The 18,983-nt window shown below is 42.3% G+C and overlaps 1 protein-coding gene across 1 annotated transcript in view; it reads left to right on the top strand.

Annotated features, from left to right (window-relative positions):
- The window catches only part of LOC133380728 (contactin-6-like), a 221,844-nt gene that overhangs the window by 80,874 nt on the left and 121,987 nt on the right, over positions 1 to 18,983 (top strand). Inside the window, exons 4-5 of the mRNA XM_061618572.1 lie at positions 460 to 663; positions 8,106 to 8,208. Of these exons, the coding sequence (XP_061474556.1) occupies positions 460 to 663; positions 8,106 to 8,208 (307 nt within the window). The remainder of the gene's footprint in view (positions 1 to 459; positions 664 to 8,105; positions 8,209 to 18,983) is intronic.

The following is an 18,983-nucleotide window of genomic DNA, read 5'->3' as shown; positions in this document are numbered from 1 at the left end:
TTTTACATTTGATGGGTGCAGAATATGTATCTGCAAACTGACGTCTTTCATCCCATCTAGATCTTTGACTGAATTTTACTATACTGTACTATCCATTATTTGGCAGTGACATCACTGCATCTATTTGCTTCCCTAACCCTAATCCAATCTCATTGCAGTTGGGCAAATGGCAAAAAGACATACATATTTCTTGCTATATACAAGAACTGGGATATTTCAGCCTTTTTATTTTTATTTAAAGGGGAAAAAACACTTAAGCAGGAAGATTAAAATGAATGAACGAAAATGAATGAAATACTGCTTTGAGATTTACCATTAGGTCCTCAATTTATTTTATGTTAGCTACTTTGTTTATCAAAAATCAAGATCACATATATCAACAACAATTTTTTTCAAATAGTACTAACTCTCACAGTTTTGTTAGGAAAATATGTGTAATAAGTGTTTGATGTTTTACAGATTTATCCTATGCTTGGATTTTCAATGATAATCCCTTATATGTTCAGGAGGACAATCGTCGATTTGTATCTCAAGAGACAGGAAATCTATACATTGCCAAAGTTGATCCTTCTGATGTGGGCAACTACAAATGTGTTGTAACAAACACAGAAGCCAAACAAAGTGTGCAGGGGCCACCCACACCACTTGTGCTCCGTAGTGATGGTAAGGTTTGTTTTGTTTTGTTAATTAAACCAAATTTATATGCAGCCTGCCTGTTTGTTAAGATCTGCAGAGGATGCTACCTTTGTAATCCCCTCACAGAATAGGTTTGCAGTGTGGGGGCTCAGAGGAGGGCTTTCTCTGTGGTAGCCCCACAGCTTGGAACAGCCTCCCCTCTTAGGTTCATCATAAAGACTGCTTTCACACTGCACTTTATTCCGTTAATCTGATGATTTCTTGCCTGGTAATTTACACATTATATTTGATATTTCACACAATGCACAAGCTAGCTCCAGAATTCTAGTGGAATGTAGTGGAAGTTTAGCGCTAATTTCCATGATAAATGATACCAGAAATAATCCGTTAGCAAGGCTGGGAACCCGGAAGGTTGCAGGAGCTTTTCGCTAGCTGCAGCTGCTCATGTGACAAGCATCCCAGCATGCAGTGCGTTCCTGCCCTTTAGTCACGTGTTGTTGTTGTTTTCCTGATGAACATTGTACCGGTATTCTTGCATCAGCGTAGATAGCAGCAGCATTTCCCCCACACACCCCTGTCTTGATACAACTAAAATAATTTAAAAAGTCAGATCTTAAAGGGAGAGGGCTTGCATGACAACAGGATGAGATCTTAGACCTCCTACACAATGGGGAACAGTGCGCATGGGTGAGGCATGAAAACAAACTGTGTGAAAGACAGTTGCGCGAAATGCCAGTATATCGGCTGAAAAAGCTGCTGTTCCTTAATGCAAGAGGTACTGCAGTGTGAAAGGGATTTTAGAAATCGGGACAGAAGCACTATCTTTTTATTCCGTTAAACTAACACAATCAGTCCCATGTGGGAACACAGCCCATGTCTCTATATTATTTTGAGATGACAGGTAAAGATGCACTTCTTTGCCCACACTTTTGGAGAGGGATGAAGTGCATGGAGATCTTTTAGTTTTGCTTCTGTTACCTGTTTTATTTGTATATGTAAGAACAATGAAGGACAATAATTGGGTTAGCACAAGGATTTCCATTTGCACAATTGAATTCTCCTTTTCCTCTTCCCATATGTGCCCTGTGCTCCCTCCAAATCTGCTCCAGAGGATTGAGGGAGACCCTAGAACAGATTTAGGGGGTGCACAATGGGCATGCAAAGAGAAAGACAAAGAGAGGAAGGGGAAGTTCCATTGTGCAGCCAAAAGTCCTTGCACAAACAGAATTGTTTCACTGAATGCTGCCCAATGTATTTGATATGACCTTGATATTTTTGAAGTGACAATCAATCACTGTAGGACAGTAGTAAGATTTGTGTTACTCTCGCATGTGAATATAAGGGGTCTTTTTGAGTCTATACTTTATGTCTGGCTTTCATTTCTAAAATGAAAAAATTGAGCAAATAAGCAAAGGGTGATGCAGTGGCATAAATGCACTATTAAAAAATCAGATTTTTACACGGCATTAAATCACCCCCCGCAAAAAAAACAACACTGGGAATTCTGGTTTGGTGAAGTGCTGGTAATCTTTTGTTAGAGACTGATAGTCCCTCCCTCACACTAACAAAATTCCCAGGTTTTTCTGGAAACAGCAAATGACTATTAGACTAGCTGGTTTTTAGTAAAGATATGTCAGTGAACCAAACACACTGCAGTGGAAGTAGGAATTATAAAAATGAATTCTGATTCACATACTAATGCTATTCTTCCAGAAATGATCAGATTCAGATGTGATAGGTTTTCACTGTTCATATCTAAAAAGCAGAAAGCTAGATCTAATCCAGTTTAGCCACTGAAGTGAAAGGCATCCTTTTAAAGAAAGCTTTGAATTAAATGTTCTTAGCTGAAAATACATAGTTGAGAAATCTTATGGTAAAGGGATTTTTTTAAAAGTGGGATGGCTTCCTCAAGCTGTGGTCCTTCGCAGTGTACTCAAGAGTGCTCTGATAAAGTAGCAATAAATAGTGCAAAGCATTATGTTACAAAGATGGGGAGCTTTTTTTTCAGCCCAAGGACAAATTCCCTTGTAGGCAACCTTTCAGGGGCCCATTGCCAGCAGTGGGCAGGGCCAGTGGCAAATGTGGGCAGAGCAATGGATGTGATCCTTGCCTTTGTACAGTAAGCTACATTTTAGCCACACAGAAACCAGAGCATCCAGCCGAGGAAGAGGGAAATGATCCCTTAGAAGGGACCCATTCCTTGGGGGATGAGCAGCTATCCTCTCGTGCTGAGGCTATATCTCCGGGGGGATGGAGGGATCCTTGTAGTGGGTGATTCAATCATTAGGAACATAGTGGGGTGTGTGATGGGCGTAAAGAACGCAAGGTGATTTGGCTGCCTGGTGCGAAGGTTGCAGATATCGCCCATCATTTAAATAGTTTGGTAGACAGTGCTGGGGAGGAGTCAGTGGTCATGGTGCACGTTGGCACTAATGGCATGGGGAAATGCAGCCGTGAGGTCCTGGAAGCAAAATTTAGGTTGGTAGGTAGGATGCTGAAAGCCAGGACCTCCAAGGTGGCTTTCTCTGAAATGCTACCGGTTCCACGCGCAGGACCAGCCAGACAGGCCCAGCTTCGCAGTCTCAATGTGTGGATGAGACGATGGTGTCGGGTGGAAGGGTTCGGATTTGTTAGGCACTGGGGAACATTTTGGGACAAGCCGGGCCTGTACAAAAGGGACGGGCTCCACTTGAACCAGAATGGAACCAGACTGCTGGCACTTAAAATTAAAAAGGTAGCAGAGCAGCTTTTAAACTGACTGAGGGGGGAAACCCGACAGGAGCTGAGAAAGGTCCGGTTCGGAATAAACCTCCCCCCTGGGATAAAAACCAAAGAAATGATGAAATGTTAAAAGGGGTAGGCCTAGAAGTAGGCATTGTGAGAGCAGGGGCACAGGATATAAATTCAGAAGAGCAAAATTACCACAGGCCTAACCACAAGTGCCAAAGACACTTGAAGAGAGACACTGCTTACAAGTGCCTGCACGCTAATGCTAGGAGCCTCCGAACCAAGATGGGAGAACTGGAGTGCTTGGTCTTAGAGGAGAGCATTGATATAGTGAGCATAACCGAGACCTGGTGGAATGGAGAAAACCATTGGGATACGGTTATCCCTGGATATAAACTATATTGGAAGGACAGGGAAGGACGTATTGGTGGCGGAGTCGCTCTATACGTGAAAGAAGGCATTGAATCCAGCAAGCTCGAAACCCCAAAAGAGGCAGACTCCTCCACAGAATCGTTGTGGGTGGTGATACCGTGCCCCAGGAGGGACTTAATACTGGGAACGATCTATCGTCCCCCTGATCAAAATGCTCAGGGAGACCTTGAGATGAGATATGAAATTGAGGAAGCATCCAAACTAGGAAATGTGGTAGTAATGGGTGACTTCAACTACCCGGACATAGACTGGCCACATATGTGTTCCATTCACAACAAAGAAGCAAAATTTCTAGATATTCTAAATGACTATTCCCTAGACCAGTTGGTCATGGAACCGACCAGAGGGACGGCAACCCTGGACTTAATCCTCAGTGGGGACCGGGACCTGGTGCGAGATGTAAGTGTTGTTGAACCGATTGGGAGCAGTGACCACAGTGCTATTAAATTAAACATACATGTAACTGGCCAATTGCCAAGAAAATCCAACACGGTCACATTTGACTTCAAAAGAGGAAACTTCACAAAAATGAGGGGATTGGTAAAAAGAAAGCTGAAAAACAAAGCCCAGAGGGTCACATCACTCGAAAATGCTTGGAAGTTGTTTAAAAAGACTATATTAGAAGCTCAACTGGAGTGCATACCGCAGATCAGAAAATGTACCGCCAGGGCCAAGAAGATGCCAGCATGGTTAACGAGCAAAGTCAAGGAAGCTCTTAGAGGCAAAAGGTCTTCCTTCAGAAAATGGAAGTCTTGTCTGAATGAAGAAAATAAAAAGGAACACAAACTCTGGCAAAAGAAATGCAAGAAGACAATAAGGGATGCTAAAAAAGAATTTGAGGAGCACATTGCTAAGAACATAAAAACCAACAACCAAAAATTCTATAAATACATTCAAAGCAGGAGACCATCTAGGGAGGCGATTGGACCCTTGGATGATAAGGGAGTCAAAGGTGTACCAAAGAATGATAAGGAGATTGCAGAGAAGCTAAATGAATTTTTTTGCATCTGTCTTCACAGTGGAAGATATAGGGTAGATCACTGAACCTGAACTAACATTTGCAGGAGGGGATTCTGAGGAACTGAGACAAATAGTGGTAACGAGAGGGGAAGTTCTAGGCTTAATAGACAATATAAAAACTGACAAATCACCGGGCCCGGATGGCATCCACACGAGAGTTCTCAAAGAACTCAAATGTGAAATTGCTGATCTGCTAACTAAAATATGTAACTTGTCCCTCAGGTCCTCCTCTGTGCCTGACGACTGCAAAGTGGCAAATGTTACGCCAATCTTCAAAAAGGGATCCAGAGGGGATCCTGGAAATTACAGGCCAGTTAGCTTAACTTCTGTCCCTGGAAAACTGGTAGAAAGTATTATTAAAGCTAGATTAACTAAGCACATAGAAGAACAAGCTTTGCTGAAGCAGAGCCAGCATGGCTTCTGCAAGGGAAAGTCCTGTCTCAGTAACCTATTAGAATTCTTTGAGAGTGTCAACAAGCATATAGATAGAAGTGATCCAGTGGACATAGTGTACTTAGACTTTCAAAAAGCGTTTGACAAGGTACCTCACCAAAGACTTCTGAGGAAGCTTAGCAGTCATGGAATAAGAGGAGAGGTCCTCTTGTGGATAAGGAATTGGTTAAGAAGCAGAAAGCAGAGAGTAGGAATAAACGGACAGTTCTCCCAATGGAGGACTGTAGAAAGTGGAGTCCCTCAAGGATCGGTATTGGGACCTGTACTCTTCAATTTGTTCATTAATGACCTACAATTAGGAGAGAGCAGTGAAGTGGCCAAGTTTGCTGACGACACTAAATTGTTCAGGGTTGTTAAAACAAAAAGGGATTGCAAAGAGCTCCAAAAAGACCTCTCCAAACTGAGTAAATGGGTGGAAAAATGGCAAATGCAATTCAAAATAAACAAGTGTAAAATTATGCATATTGGAGCAAAAAATCTGAATTTCACATACACGCTCATGGGGTCTGAACTGGCGGTGACCAACCAGGAGAGAGACCTCGGGGTTGTAGTGGACAGCACGATGAAAATGTCGACCCAGTGTGTGGCAGCTGTGAAAAAGGCAAATTCCATACTAGGGATAATTTGGAAAGGTATTGAAAATAAAACAGCCGATATCATAATGCTGTTGTATAAATCTATGGTGCAGCCGCATTTGGAATACTGTGTACAGTTCTGGTCGCCTCATCTCAATAAGGATATTATAGAGTTGGAAAAGATTCAGAAGAGGGCAACCAGAATGATCAAGGGGATGGAGCGACTCCCTTATGAGGAAAGGTTGCAGCATTTGGGGCTTTTTAGTTTAGAGAAAAGGCGGGTCAGAGGAGACATGATAGAAGTGTATAAAATTATGCATGGCATTGAGAAAGTGGATAGAGAAAAGTTTTTCTCCCTCTCAATACTAGAACTCGTGGACATTCAAAGAAGCTGAATATTGGAAGATTCAGGACAGACAAAAGGAAGTACTTCTTTACTCAGCGCATAGTTAAACTATGGAATTTGCTCCCACAAGATGCAGTAATGGCCACCAGCTTGGATGGCTTTAAAAGAAGATTAGACAAATTCATGGAGGACAGGGCTATCAATGGCTACTAGCCATGATGGCTGTGCTCTGCCACCCTAGTCAGAGGCAGCATGCTCTGAAAACCAGTTGCCGGACGTCTCAGTAGGGGAGAGTGTTCTTGCACTCGGGTCCTGCTTGCGGGCTTCCCCCAGGCAGCTGGCTGGCCACTGTGAGAACAGGATGCTGGACTAGATGGGCCACTGGCCTGATCCAGCAGGCTGTTCTTATGTTCTTAGGTTCACACACAACTTGTCCATCCTCCAGTCAGGCAATCAATAGGCATTATCAGAGTTCAAGGACACATTCCAGCAGGCAAAAGCACACAAGGAAGACATGGAGAATGGTCACTGAAATGTGTAGCTTGGGGAACTGGGTGGAGGGTCTGGAAAAAGTCCTGAGGACAGGGCACACTCCCTGGCCCTGGCCTCTCTGCCATATCTCCATGTTAAGCTGTGTTTTAAAATATTTTTAACTGTGTTTTACAGTATTGTTGACTATGTTTTAGAATGTTTTAAACTGTTTTTAGTATGATTTTTCTTTTTCTTGTTAAACTGTTAGGAAGGGCATGATGATGATGATGATGATATAAATTACCAGTCCCCTAGCCTTCAACACATTGGAGATTGAACTTCTACAACAGAAACAATTTTCTACATATACAGAAAAAAATGGTTCTTCCACGGTTCTAAATCAGGCTGGAAGTCTAGATGAGTAGAACTGCATAACATCAGCCCCCATGTGGAGATCTGTCAGGACCAGTGACAATGATGTGCTTCCCTGTTCTCCCCCATCACATGTATAGCAATCTTGAGATATGTCTCTTTTTTAAACCTGCCTAAATTATAGGGATTTGCTAAGCACTTGGAAGATTATATTACATGTCTAATGAGGTTGGTGAGTCACAAGTTGTGCAGGCCTGGCAGACGCTGTTACAGTTGGGCCCCGCTTTTTGGCAGCCCACTTTTTGGCGTTCCGCTAATACGGTGGCTTTCAATTAGAGTAAGTAGAGTAAGGCCCCACTCATACGGTGCTTGTTCGGCTTTTATGGCATTTTTCGGGTGTCAGGCGCCATTTTATTGACGGAGTTCCCCTTTTAGGCGGGTTCCGCTTTTACACGGGGGTCTGGAACGTAACCCGCCATATGAGTGGGGCCCTACTGTATAAGAAAAAGTAACTTAAAAACACACACACAAACGTACAGAGAGAGAGAGAGAGAGAGAATTAAGCAGAAAGGTTACTTTCAATGTAGCAAAAAATGGTATTTAATGAACTAATTCTGTTGAAGCAAAGAGTTAAAATGATCTTGTAATATGTGATGTAATGATGGAATCAAAAAGTGTTTTATAATTGCCATAATTTCATGCCCAGTTTCTCAGATGAAAGCTTGTTTCTCAGAAGTTTGGGGTATTTGACCCATCTGACTTTAGGGCTGGATTTCGCACCAATCATGCCAGTTTAGGAATTTGAAAAAGAATGTAATGTGCTGCCTGACAATCACTAAGTGCTAGCTTCTTTTTACAGAATATGGTTCAAGAGGTCAAGGGGAAGTCACTGTGTGGGCAGCTGCACAGTGATGAAGTTCTCCACAGTGGCCCACTCTTGCTCTCATGGGAAGAAACATATTAGTTTCCATGGGAACAAAGAAGGCCACAATATTGTATGTTACACTGATATTCATTTGTAGTAGATAGGTCTGAGGCAGAACTGGAGTGCTCACTGTTTTGATGTTCAACAGGTGTGATGGGGGAGTACGAGCCAAAGATTGAAGTGTATTTTCCAGAAACAACACAAGCAAGGAAAGGCTCATCTGTTAAACTGGAATGCTTTGCCCTTGGAAAGTAAGGCTTTTTGTCTTTTCTTTTTTTAAAAAAAAAAAAATCCTAATCCTTGTTTGTTGTAATAAAATAAGGATATTTATCAGATAGGCAACCAAATGTGTATTGATTTGGATTTGAGTGATATCCCATGGTCGCAGAAAGCTTTCTTAATTACTTTATCTAGGAACCCCTCAGGTTTGTCTTATGGAGGACAAACATACCATTTCACCAAGGCGCTAGATTGTCTAAACATCCACCTCTTTCCTGCTCTTTCCCTGTCGTTAGGTAGTGTGCAGTGGTCTGCCCTTGAGATTGGTCCAGAAGCTGCAGCTGGTGCAAAATGCGGCAGCACAACTGCTTCCTGGGGCAAGGTATCACCAATATGTCACCTGCTGATGAAAGAATTGCACTGGCTGTCCATTAGCTACTGAGCCAACCTCAAGGTTCTAGTTTTGGTATACAAAACCCTATACAGCTCGGGACCAGAATACCTGAAAGATTGTCTTATTCCTTATATACCCAGTTGATCACTGTGCTCTGCAGGTGAGGGCCTCCTGCAGATACCAACTTATCACGAGGTTCATTCTGCACAACATAGGAAGTGGAGCTTTAGTGTTGTGGCACCTACCCTTTGGAATTGCCTCCCCTTAAATATCAGACAGCCGCCATCTCTGTTATCTTTTCAGTGCCTACTGAAGACCACCTTCTTTCAGCAAGCCTTTTTAGTAGAGACCCAGTCTGCATCTGTCTTGGAATTGCTTTTTAAGATGTTTTTAATGTTTTTTAAATATGTTTTTATATAGGTTTTTAAAGATGTTTTGCTTTAATATATTTTAAAGTCTATTTTTTAAGATATTTTAGAGTTTTTAGTGCTTTTGTTTGCCGCCCTGGGCTTCTTCTAGGAAGAAGTGTGAGATATAAATGTAATATAATAACAATGACAATAACAACAACAACAACAATAATAATAGTTTTCAATTTCAACTTTTAAAAATCTGTTAGCTGTTTCTTGATAACCAAGCTGCTCTATCGAAGTAGTCTTTCTTGCAAAACTCTGATATACCTTTCTGAAAGAATGCTGATTTCTAAGAATATTATAAAATGTTTTTGGGTGGCACATTTTACAAATGTAGCAACTTCTTCAATATGAGACACTAGCATAACCATTTCTGCTGTCCTGATTAATATTTCATTTATGTAAATCTGATGGCTTTTGTACTTAAGAATTAGGGAGATATCTGTATAGATATGCTTAAACACATGAGGCTAATTTCAGAGGGTTTTCTCCAATGCTAGTCCTACTCAGAATAGATCAGTTGAAATTAATGGGCATGATTAACTGAGGTCCATTAATTTCAGTGGGTCTACACTGAGTAGGACTTAGTAGGCTAAAACACAATTAATTCAGTCCAAGTAAAAACAACATGAACAAACCTCAGATCAAGGTCATTAAACATTCATTTCATTTCCTTCTTAAAACAGAAGTATCTTTGATGCCAGTTACAGAATGAAAGTTGAGCACCATTAAAATCAAGACTGGTCCTATCACGAGGCAAAAAGAGACAATTGCCTCAGGTGGTGGGAGTACGGGTGATAGATTTGCACCCCTAGGCTCCCTGATCTCTTGTCTTGCTTGTCCATGAAGCCATTCATTTGTCTGCTCACCCTGTTCCTCTATGGCCCTCTGGAGACATCCCCTGCCTTTCTTCTCCTTGCCTCCCATGCAATGGCCTCTTCATCTCATCTCCCTCACCTGCCCATCACTTTAATTGTTAACTGATTTGCAGCAGCACTGGCTAGGCTTTAGCCTCCTCCTTTTCTCTGCCTCTCTGAGAAAGGGCTCAGAGTTCTGGATGGTTGTCCCCATCCAGAACGAAAACCCATCTTGTTCCCAGTTGTGTTTGCTTGGGGGGTGAAGTGTTTAATTTCCAAGTGGAAAGTACAATACAATAATGTGTGCCATCCGTGCATTATCTGTATACATACACTAATGAAACAAGCCAGGAAAGAACTCTCAGACAACCGCAAAGCTTTTTCCAAGTGCTAAGAAAGCTGATGAATGGCATTTTGAATTGTGCTGAAGAGAGTTTGCCCATCACTTGTCATGACAGATGAATATATTCTTATCATTGTTTTCTGTGCAGAGAAACTCAAGGCAGCAAGTGTGGTGCACCATTGTGGTACAGGGAGGTATACCCAATTCAACTATCAAGACTAGCTGGTACAAGGGAACTAGGACAGGAATGCCCTAAGCATAGGTAGCTTTGTTGGCTACAGAGGGTTGCCAATGTGAGGTTGATACTGTTGCTTGAAGTACCCTCAGGTCCTTGAAAAAGGGGAGCAGGGTACTGTGAGCAGGAGGGGTCAGACAGTGACTGATCTCATCCTAAGAGCCATTGTTGGCTTCCCGATAAGGATGATGAGAGAATGCAACCATCCTACTCATTCTCTTTAACAGAATTAAGGAGAGCTTATTTCTTTTACAGATGCGTTGTACTAACAAAGGTGTGGCCCTGTTTACCCATGTATTGTCTCTCATTTTCAATTGGGCTTAGGGGTAATGCAATCTTTAAAAAAAAGAAAAAGAAAACAGGGCAACCAGAAAATTAATTTCCATTGTAGAATCATAGAATAGTAGAGTTGGATGGGCCATATAAGGCCATTGAGTCCAATCCCCTGCTCAGTGCAGAAAGCCAATGCAGGAATCTATTAAACTTCATTGCAAATGTAATATTAACTTCTGTAATATTGACTCACATTAAAGAGGAGTGGGGAGAAAATAAATAAATTGCACATTGAGTTTCTTTAAGATGTGAAATGCTTAAAAATAAATAAGAAAGTGTTTTATCACAAGCCAGCTTGCCCCTTTCCAATCCTCTTGGCAAAACACTATTTGAAATGTCAGATTTCGTTTTCGATTCCTAGCTATATTTAGGTATTGCTTTGATTCTTTAGGGTATTATGACAAAATATTTGCCTTAAAATATTTTGGTTTGATTTTTTTTAAAAAAAATGCAAAAATAGTGAACATTTTTCAGATTGTAAATTTTTCTCATTGAAGTAACCTTGTATGTTTTAGATGGAATATTGGGAAAGATATCCCAACAGAGAAATACTGTTTCAGTCCTGTCTTCTTATTCATTGTTGTGAGTGAAAACTCAAATTGTGTACATTATCTCTTAGTGGAATTAGTTTCAAAAGCTGAAGGTCAACGGATTAATTTAGCCATTGCTGTCTTTTATATTATTTGACAGGAGAAGACACAATTATAGTGAAGTACCTGACAGAACAAAGACCAATTAGGGAGCCAAAACAAAAACAAAAAGACTTACCCAAATTACAACCACAGCAGAGTTGAAGTTTTTTAAAAAGAAAGCAACTATTTGTCACAATAGACCAGGGAAATAATAGCTGGAGCTGAATTTGCCACGAAAATAATGTAGCAACAGAGAATCAACTTGGAATTAACCCAATCCTAGGGCTCTTGCCGGATCAAACAAACTGGACAGAGCAATCCTCTGGAGTTGGAGTGAAGAGTCCATGGAGGGTGAACCCCCCATGTCCTAAGCCATGCCAGGCATGCTGGTCAGGGTAGAAGGTGGATGGCAGCTTCTTCCCCTTTTTCTTGTACTGGGCCATCCTTTTATATTTTCTCTCCCATTGCTTTCAACAGGAGGCAAAATAACTGCACCAGTACCAGGGCTGATGTAGGGTTTCTTTTCCTCCTTAATTTGGAGCATGCAAGGGGAATTGGGAGGGCTTTGGATTCTCTTGATGCAAGGCCTCTCTGAGTCTGCCCCATTATGCCCCCAACACATGTTTTCATCCCCCACCACAACTGGAGCACTGATAGCAAAAGAGCAATGCAGGGGAGTGTTCTGCTGCCTCAACAAGGCATCTTTCAATGGTGGACACCCTTCTATGCTAGCAGTTCTCCCTCTCCACACACAGATAATAGATCACGGTTAGCCAACATGAAGCCTTCCAGATAGTTTGGACAACAGCACACATCACCTCCTGCCAACACTGGCAATGGTCAGGGATGATGGGAATTGTAATCCAAAACATCTGACGGGTACCATATTGGTGAGCTCTGTACTAGATGTTATAACCACAGTAATATTTGGTACAAATACATGCTTCTTATATTTATTTATTTATTTTTTATTTGTTTCATTTTTAAACCGCCCATAGCGAGTGGCTCTAGCTTCTACCCTACTGGCATACTGCATTGCATTACCCCTTTCCTTACCTCACAAGAGCTTCTCCCTAATCCACAGCTTTGACACCACCTCCCCCAATCTGGTGCCCTTGCTGTATCAACCGTTTCAACTGAGACTTCCTTTTAACTATGCTATTAAGTTATTTTCATCCAAGACTCCCTTGAATTCTACATAAAGGTGGCAATGCATTGCTATGTTAGCCCAGGGTGGCAGTTTCAGCTGCTTCCTTCACAGGGAAGATCTACACTGTCAGCTGAGAGAGAATGTTCCTGTGCCTCCCTTGGCCTTGGGGTAGCAACAGACACCCTGATCCTCCTGGGAGATAGAGGGAAATAAAAGCCACCTTGAACTCCATCAGACTGTTGGCCCATCTGGCCCAGAATTTGTAGTGGGTGCTCAGGGTCTCAAGCAGAGCATCTTCCTCATCACCTACTACCTGTTCCTTTCATTGTAGATGCCAGGAATTAAACCCAGGACCTTCTGCATGTGCAAAGCATGTGTTCTAACACTGAGCCTACAGTCTGTTTTCAGGGGCACTATGCCTTTCAGGTTCACCTCTCAGTGACTGCAGCTACTCCCAGAACCATCCATCAGGCATCTCTACTAACCCTCTTTTGGTCCATGGTCCTTTTATACTTTCAGATAACCACTATTTATCAATATGTTGTCTTCTCACTTTCTCTTAGTCCTTTCCCCTCTTCTTGGGACCAGATGCTGCCTTCAAATGTAGCTATACTGCCACACATTCCTGTCAGAGGTGTAGCCAAAATAAATGGTCAGGCCCCTGTTTTCTTTTTGGGTAGCAGGGCTGCTGTTTGTCCTCACAGCTTGAACATAAGAACATATTTAGAGCCTGCTGAATCAGACTAGTGGCCCTTTTAGTCCAGCATCTTGTTCTCACAGTGGCCAACCAGATGTGCATGGGAAGCCAACAAGCAGGACCTGAGCACAAGAGCACTCTCCACTCCTGCAGTTTCCAGCAACTGGTATTTGGAAACTACTGGTATTTGACTGTAGAGGCAAAGCATAGCCATCATGGTTAGTAGCCACTGATAGCCTCATCCTCCATGAATTTATCTAATTCTCTTTTAAAGCCACCCAAGCCATCACTGCCTCTTGTGAGACCAAATTCCATAGTTTAAGAATGTGCTGTCTAAAGAAGTACGCTACCAAGTGATACATATTTTGGATTTGCCCCCATATTAGCATCACAATCCTAAGCACATTTACATGAAAGTATCTGCAAATTTGTTACAACCAAAAATTACCAAAGCAGTGTACAATAGAAAATAAATGATAAAATAAAGTATAAAAATACAAACATTTACAAACTCAGTAAATTAAAGGCAATGAAACCATTCTATAATTGTATAATTCTTTTTCCATAATATGACTGGAACACACTTCTAGGGAAAACCTTAAACAAAGCTGGCTTCATTAGCTGCCTAATTAAAAATGTGAGGCACTTGTCTAATTTCAGTTGGTAAATTATTTCAGAAGGCTGGAGATACAACACTTAAAAGACTGGTTTCTAATGTTTACTAAGCTGGTGCACCCACACCAACCTCCCCGCTGCCTCGTCCCTCTCCCTCTTGGTGAGTGGCAATCACGCACCTGCAAGGAAGATAGCATTGGGGCTCCACTGGTTCTGCATCTGGTACTCTTTGCAGTGCCCTATCAGAGGAATGCCTTGCCAGGCAGGGATATATGGGGAAAGGTGATCCCTTAGGTAACCTGATTTCATTAGAGCATGTAACTTCACTTGGAGCTGGGGCCTAAAGGAATCAAGAGAACTGGAAGGCTGAACTACTTAATTATTATGCCCTTTTGGAATGTTCTCATGTCAGTGTTTGATGGCAAAAGCCACGCAACAGCAGCTTTCTAATTTCTGCTTTGTCTCATTTGTTTAACCAGGCATGGCTGCAATTATCTGTGCTGTAAATTTAATTTTATTGAGAAGTTCCCTGAGAGGGGCAACATGAATGATGCAGCACAGATACTGTATGACTGACCAAGGGTTATTCTGTACGCACCTTCATTTGAAGGCAGAGACAAAGGTTGCTTATTGGCGATTCCTATGTTGTTGCAGTGAAACTGAAATTGATGTCCAGTGTGACTAGACTTGTCACTTGAAAGAAATGTTTTTCTTCTTCTGTTTTTTTTTTTAATTTGGATTCCTGAGTTATCCCTAACTTATGGATTCCTGAGTTTGCTGCCTGTTCTATAGAATATAAATAAAATAGTGAATGCAGCCAGTGTTCTTTAGATGCTTCGGAGCTTTCGGACAAATGAGCTATAGATTTATTTTCACTGCCATAGATGCACATTTATGCACCGTGTCCACTTATTTATGCTGAAATGTGGGGGAATCTTTGCTATTTGTGACACATAGCACATTTGAGATCGTGCAATTCCTTGTGACAAAGCCATCTTTGCCTCTTTGGCTGTGATAATAATAATAATAAAATTTTATTTTTGAGTCGCCTATCTGGCCGAATTAATGGCCACTCTAGGCGACGTACATTAACATAATAAAATAAATACAATATAAAACCAGTACAAACCACACTCAATAATCAACTAATCACCCCTCTTATATTAATCAACAGCATTAAAAATTAACCCACCCCAGAGAACCCATAGGCCTGCCTGAACAGCCAGGTCTTCAAGGCTCGGCAGAAACCTATCAAGGAGGGGACATGGCGAAGATCGAAAGGAAGGGAATTCCAGAGGGTGGGGGCCACAATCGAAAATGCCCTCTCTCTAGTCCGCACCAGCCTAGCTGTTTTAACTGGTGGGACCGAGAGAAGGTCTTGTGAGGCTGAATTTGTCAGGCAGCATAATTGGTGATGCTGGAGGCGCTCCTTCAGATAAACTGGGCCGAAATCGTATAGGGCTTTAAAGGTCAACACCAGCACCTTGAATTGGGCCCAGTAAACAACTGGTAACCAGTGTAGATCTACTAACACCGGAGTGATATGATCCCGGCGACGGCCGTTCTTAATCAAATGTGCCGCCGCATTCTGTATCAGCTGTAATTTCCAGACCGTTTTCAAGGGCAACCCCACGTAGAGCGCATTACAGTAGTCTAGGCGAGAGGAGACCAGGGCATGTGTCACCCTTGGGAGAAGATGGGCAGGAAGGTAGGGTTGCAGCCTCCATATCAGATGGAGTTGATACCAAGCTGCCCGGCTCACTGCCGAGACCTGAGCCTCCATGGACAGCTGGGAGTCAAGAACGACCCCGAGGCTGCGGACCTGGTCCTTCAGGGGTAATCTTACCCCATTAAACACCAGGTCTATATCTCCCAACCTTTTCCTATCTCCCACGAGCAACACCTCGGTCTTGTCGGGATTCAGTTTCAACCTATTCCTTCCCATCCATCCACTTACGGATTCCAGGCACTTGGACACAGTATCCACAGCCAACTCTGGTGAGGACTTGAATGAGAGATAGAGCTGAGTATCATCCTCATATTGGTGACACTGCAGCCCAAATCTCCTGATGATGGCCCCCAGCGGCTTTACATAGATATTGAATAGCATGGGGGAGAGGATAGAACCCTGTGGCACTCCACAATTAAGAGGCCAAGGGTCTGAAACCTCATCCCCCAATGCCACCCATTGATGCCTGTCTGAAAGATAGGAACGGAGCCACCGTAAAACAGTGCTCCCTATTCCTAATCCCTCCAGGCGATCTAAAAGGATACCGTGGTTGACGGTATCGAAAGCCGCTGAGAGATCCAGGAGGACGAGGAAGGTATATTCTCCCCTATCCAATGCCCTCCTCATATCATCCATCAGGGCGACCAAGGCTGTTTCAGTTCCATGTCCAGTCCTGAAGCCCGATTGGAATGGGTCTAGATAATCTGCTTCCTCCTAGTGTGTCTGTAGCTGTTTGGCCACCACTCGCTCAATCACCTTGCCCAAGAATGGTAAATTAGAGACTGGACGGAAGTTATTCAACTCTTGAGGATCCAAGGAGGGCTTTTTCAAGTTGGGCTTTATTACTGCCTCCTTGAGGGCTGATGGCAATGCACCCTCTTCCAAGGATGCATTTACCACTGCCTTGATCCTTTCGTTCAGCCTCTCTTTACAGCTCATAATGAGCCATGATGGGCCAGGGTCCAATAGACAGGTGGTCGGCTTCACAGTAGAGAGCACCTTGTCCACTTCCTCGGAGGGAAGAGGCTGAAATCGATCCCACCGGACCGGAATGCAACTGGCCGACTCTGGCTCAGTTCCTGTGTCCACGGCGTATGGAATCGTGTTCTTCAGGCGCTCGATTTTATCAGCAAAGTGTTTAGCAAATATGTCACAAGAGGCTTTAGAGTGCTCCATGGGTACCTGGGCAACTGGACCGACCAGGCTTCGGACCACTTGGAACAACCTCCTGGGACAACACTCTGCAGACACAATAGAGGCACTGTCATATTGTATGCATCATATAACTGCATCTTTTAATAGAGGAAATGTGGCAATTTTAACCCTATTATTAGCGTAATGCAAACATCAGTACTGCAGTGACATCCATAATTATATCTAATATGCAGCCAAACCACAGATTGCACAAATGTAATGCAAAAATCAGGTACCATTGGGGACAGAGGACATATTGTGTAGATATAGGGATTCAACAAAATACAGTATGCTAATAAAGCAAGTTATGGTAGTACAATTGTGCAAAATGCCATGTATTACTCAGAGAGAACTGGAAAGTAGTGAAAGCAAGACTAAGCATAATTCTATCCATATTGACAGGATTGAGGACCATATCTCTGCCCCAGGACAATGTTACAATCTTTTTTTTTTTAAAGGTTACAATCTAGCCCTGGTAAGGCAAGGATAGGAAAGTTAAAGATACGCAGTTGAGCCCCTCTAGCAGCTAGGTATGGGTGGAAAAGGTTTGATTGCATTGTTTCAGTGATAAAATGGCACTCTTTCAGTGGTTAAAATAGCAGCCAAAGTTGGGGGTAGGTTTTCGCGGTGGGGTGGGAGAACTTTTGCAATGTTTCTAGGGCAGGGTCATGCCATTTACCTTATTAAAATATATGGACAGTATATTTTAATAACATAAAAGGATATCCAACAAAGTACCACTGATGGCACAACGATTTCCACTTGTGCAATGGAACTTCCCCTTCCCTCTCTTCTCTCCATGTGCCCTTCTCAAATCTGTTATGGAGGGTTGGGGAAACTCCTAGAACAGATTTAAAGGCACGTGGGGGGCGCATGGGGAGAGGAGGAGCAGGATAATTTCCATTGCACAGTTAAAAGTCCTTGCACTAGCAGAAGTAGTTGATTTGAATCCGCCACCTTGCTCTTTTGTTTTCTTTGAGACAAATTAAGTACTCCAGGCTGCTTCTCTGTGCAATTTCTTTTCCAACCACCTTCTGGAGAAAAAAATGACAGCCAGCAGTTAGCAGCAGCTGGCTGCATAGGGAGAGAGTGCACAGTTGGATTTTTAAAAAAGGCAAGCAACATGCTATCAACCCCTGAAATGGTTTGATGATTCTGAACCCCCATCCTGGAAAAAAATCATTTCCCCATCCCTGTAATTTCCATACTCCTGAAAAGTAATCTAAATGGCCTTCCTTGATTCACCATACAAGGAAGGTCATTTTGTCCTATAGGAAGCATGATCAGTGAGGTAAAAGGACATCCATACAAAGGCCTGCCAGGTTATCCTAGACTTATCTGGCTGTGACCAAGAAGTGGGGATGAAGCAGAAAAATATGGCTAGGTTAGTGTGCATTAGTACCCTTGGCCCTGTAATGAGCATGTCTTAGACATGGGTTTGACATACCTTGGAATCCATAGCACATAATTACTTTTCAACATCCCAGTAGTTCCCACCAGGCTACTTCCTTCTCTGGCTAGGTTTTTAATGTAATCTAAAGATGAGCAAACTGTGATAAGGTCCTTGCGTCAGAGATGCCTGGAAGACATCCATGATGCTGGGGAGTAACTTACCGTGAACTTAACATGACATTGTAATAATGGGGCTCCACATGTGTACTGAACTCGGAAATGAAACAAGGCAGATGTTTTCTGGTGGTCCTACTTGATTCATGGTGTGCTCAGGCATGTGTATACAGCATTCCCATGGTCATTGTGTATGTCAAGCATATTTTGGCCAGTTGTAGACTTTGTTCAGAATCAAAATATTATAACTACAAAATCACATCTAATGTCATGGGAAAAGCCTACAATATAGTCCTGTTAAAAAATACTATTTTTCTGATTATAGTATTATAAACACTAGTGAGTTTGGGACTATTTACTAATGCATATTTGTAGAACTAAGGTCATAAAGTGGATTCTGCCATTAATTCATACTCTATATTTTGCTACAGTGCTTAAATTATCACATAAAACATTGGCACTTATTAAAATGAACAGTAGCAAAACCTCTCTCTTTGAGTATGAATTTTTAATGTATTCATTTTACAAGAATCCAATTTTTTCTTGTTATAATATTTTCACTGTTCAGCTGTAATAGATCACCGCTAAACAGGACTTTCGTAATGAATGGAGAGTCACATGTCTCCATAGCAGTCATAACTTTGGACCC

The sequence above is a fragment of the Rhineura floridana genome, chromosome 3, assembly GCF_030035675.1.
Source record: "Rhineura floridana isolate rRhiFlo1 chromosome 3, rRhiFlo1.hap2, whole genome shotgun sequence".
NCBI classification, from domain to species: domain Eukaryota; kingdom Metazoa; phylum Chordata; class Lepidosauria; order Squamata; family Rhineuridae; genus Rhineura; species Rhineura floridana.
Note: the sequence above shows the minus strand (reverse complement) of the source record. Positions and strands in the feature narration are given on the sequence as shown.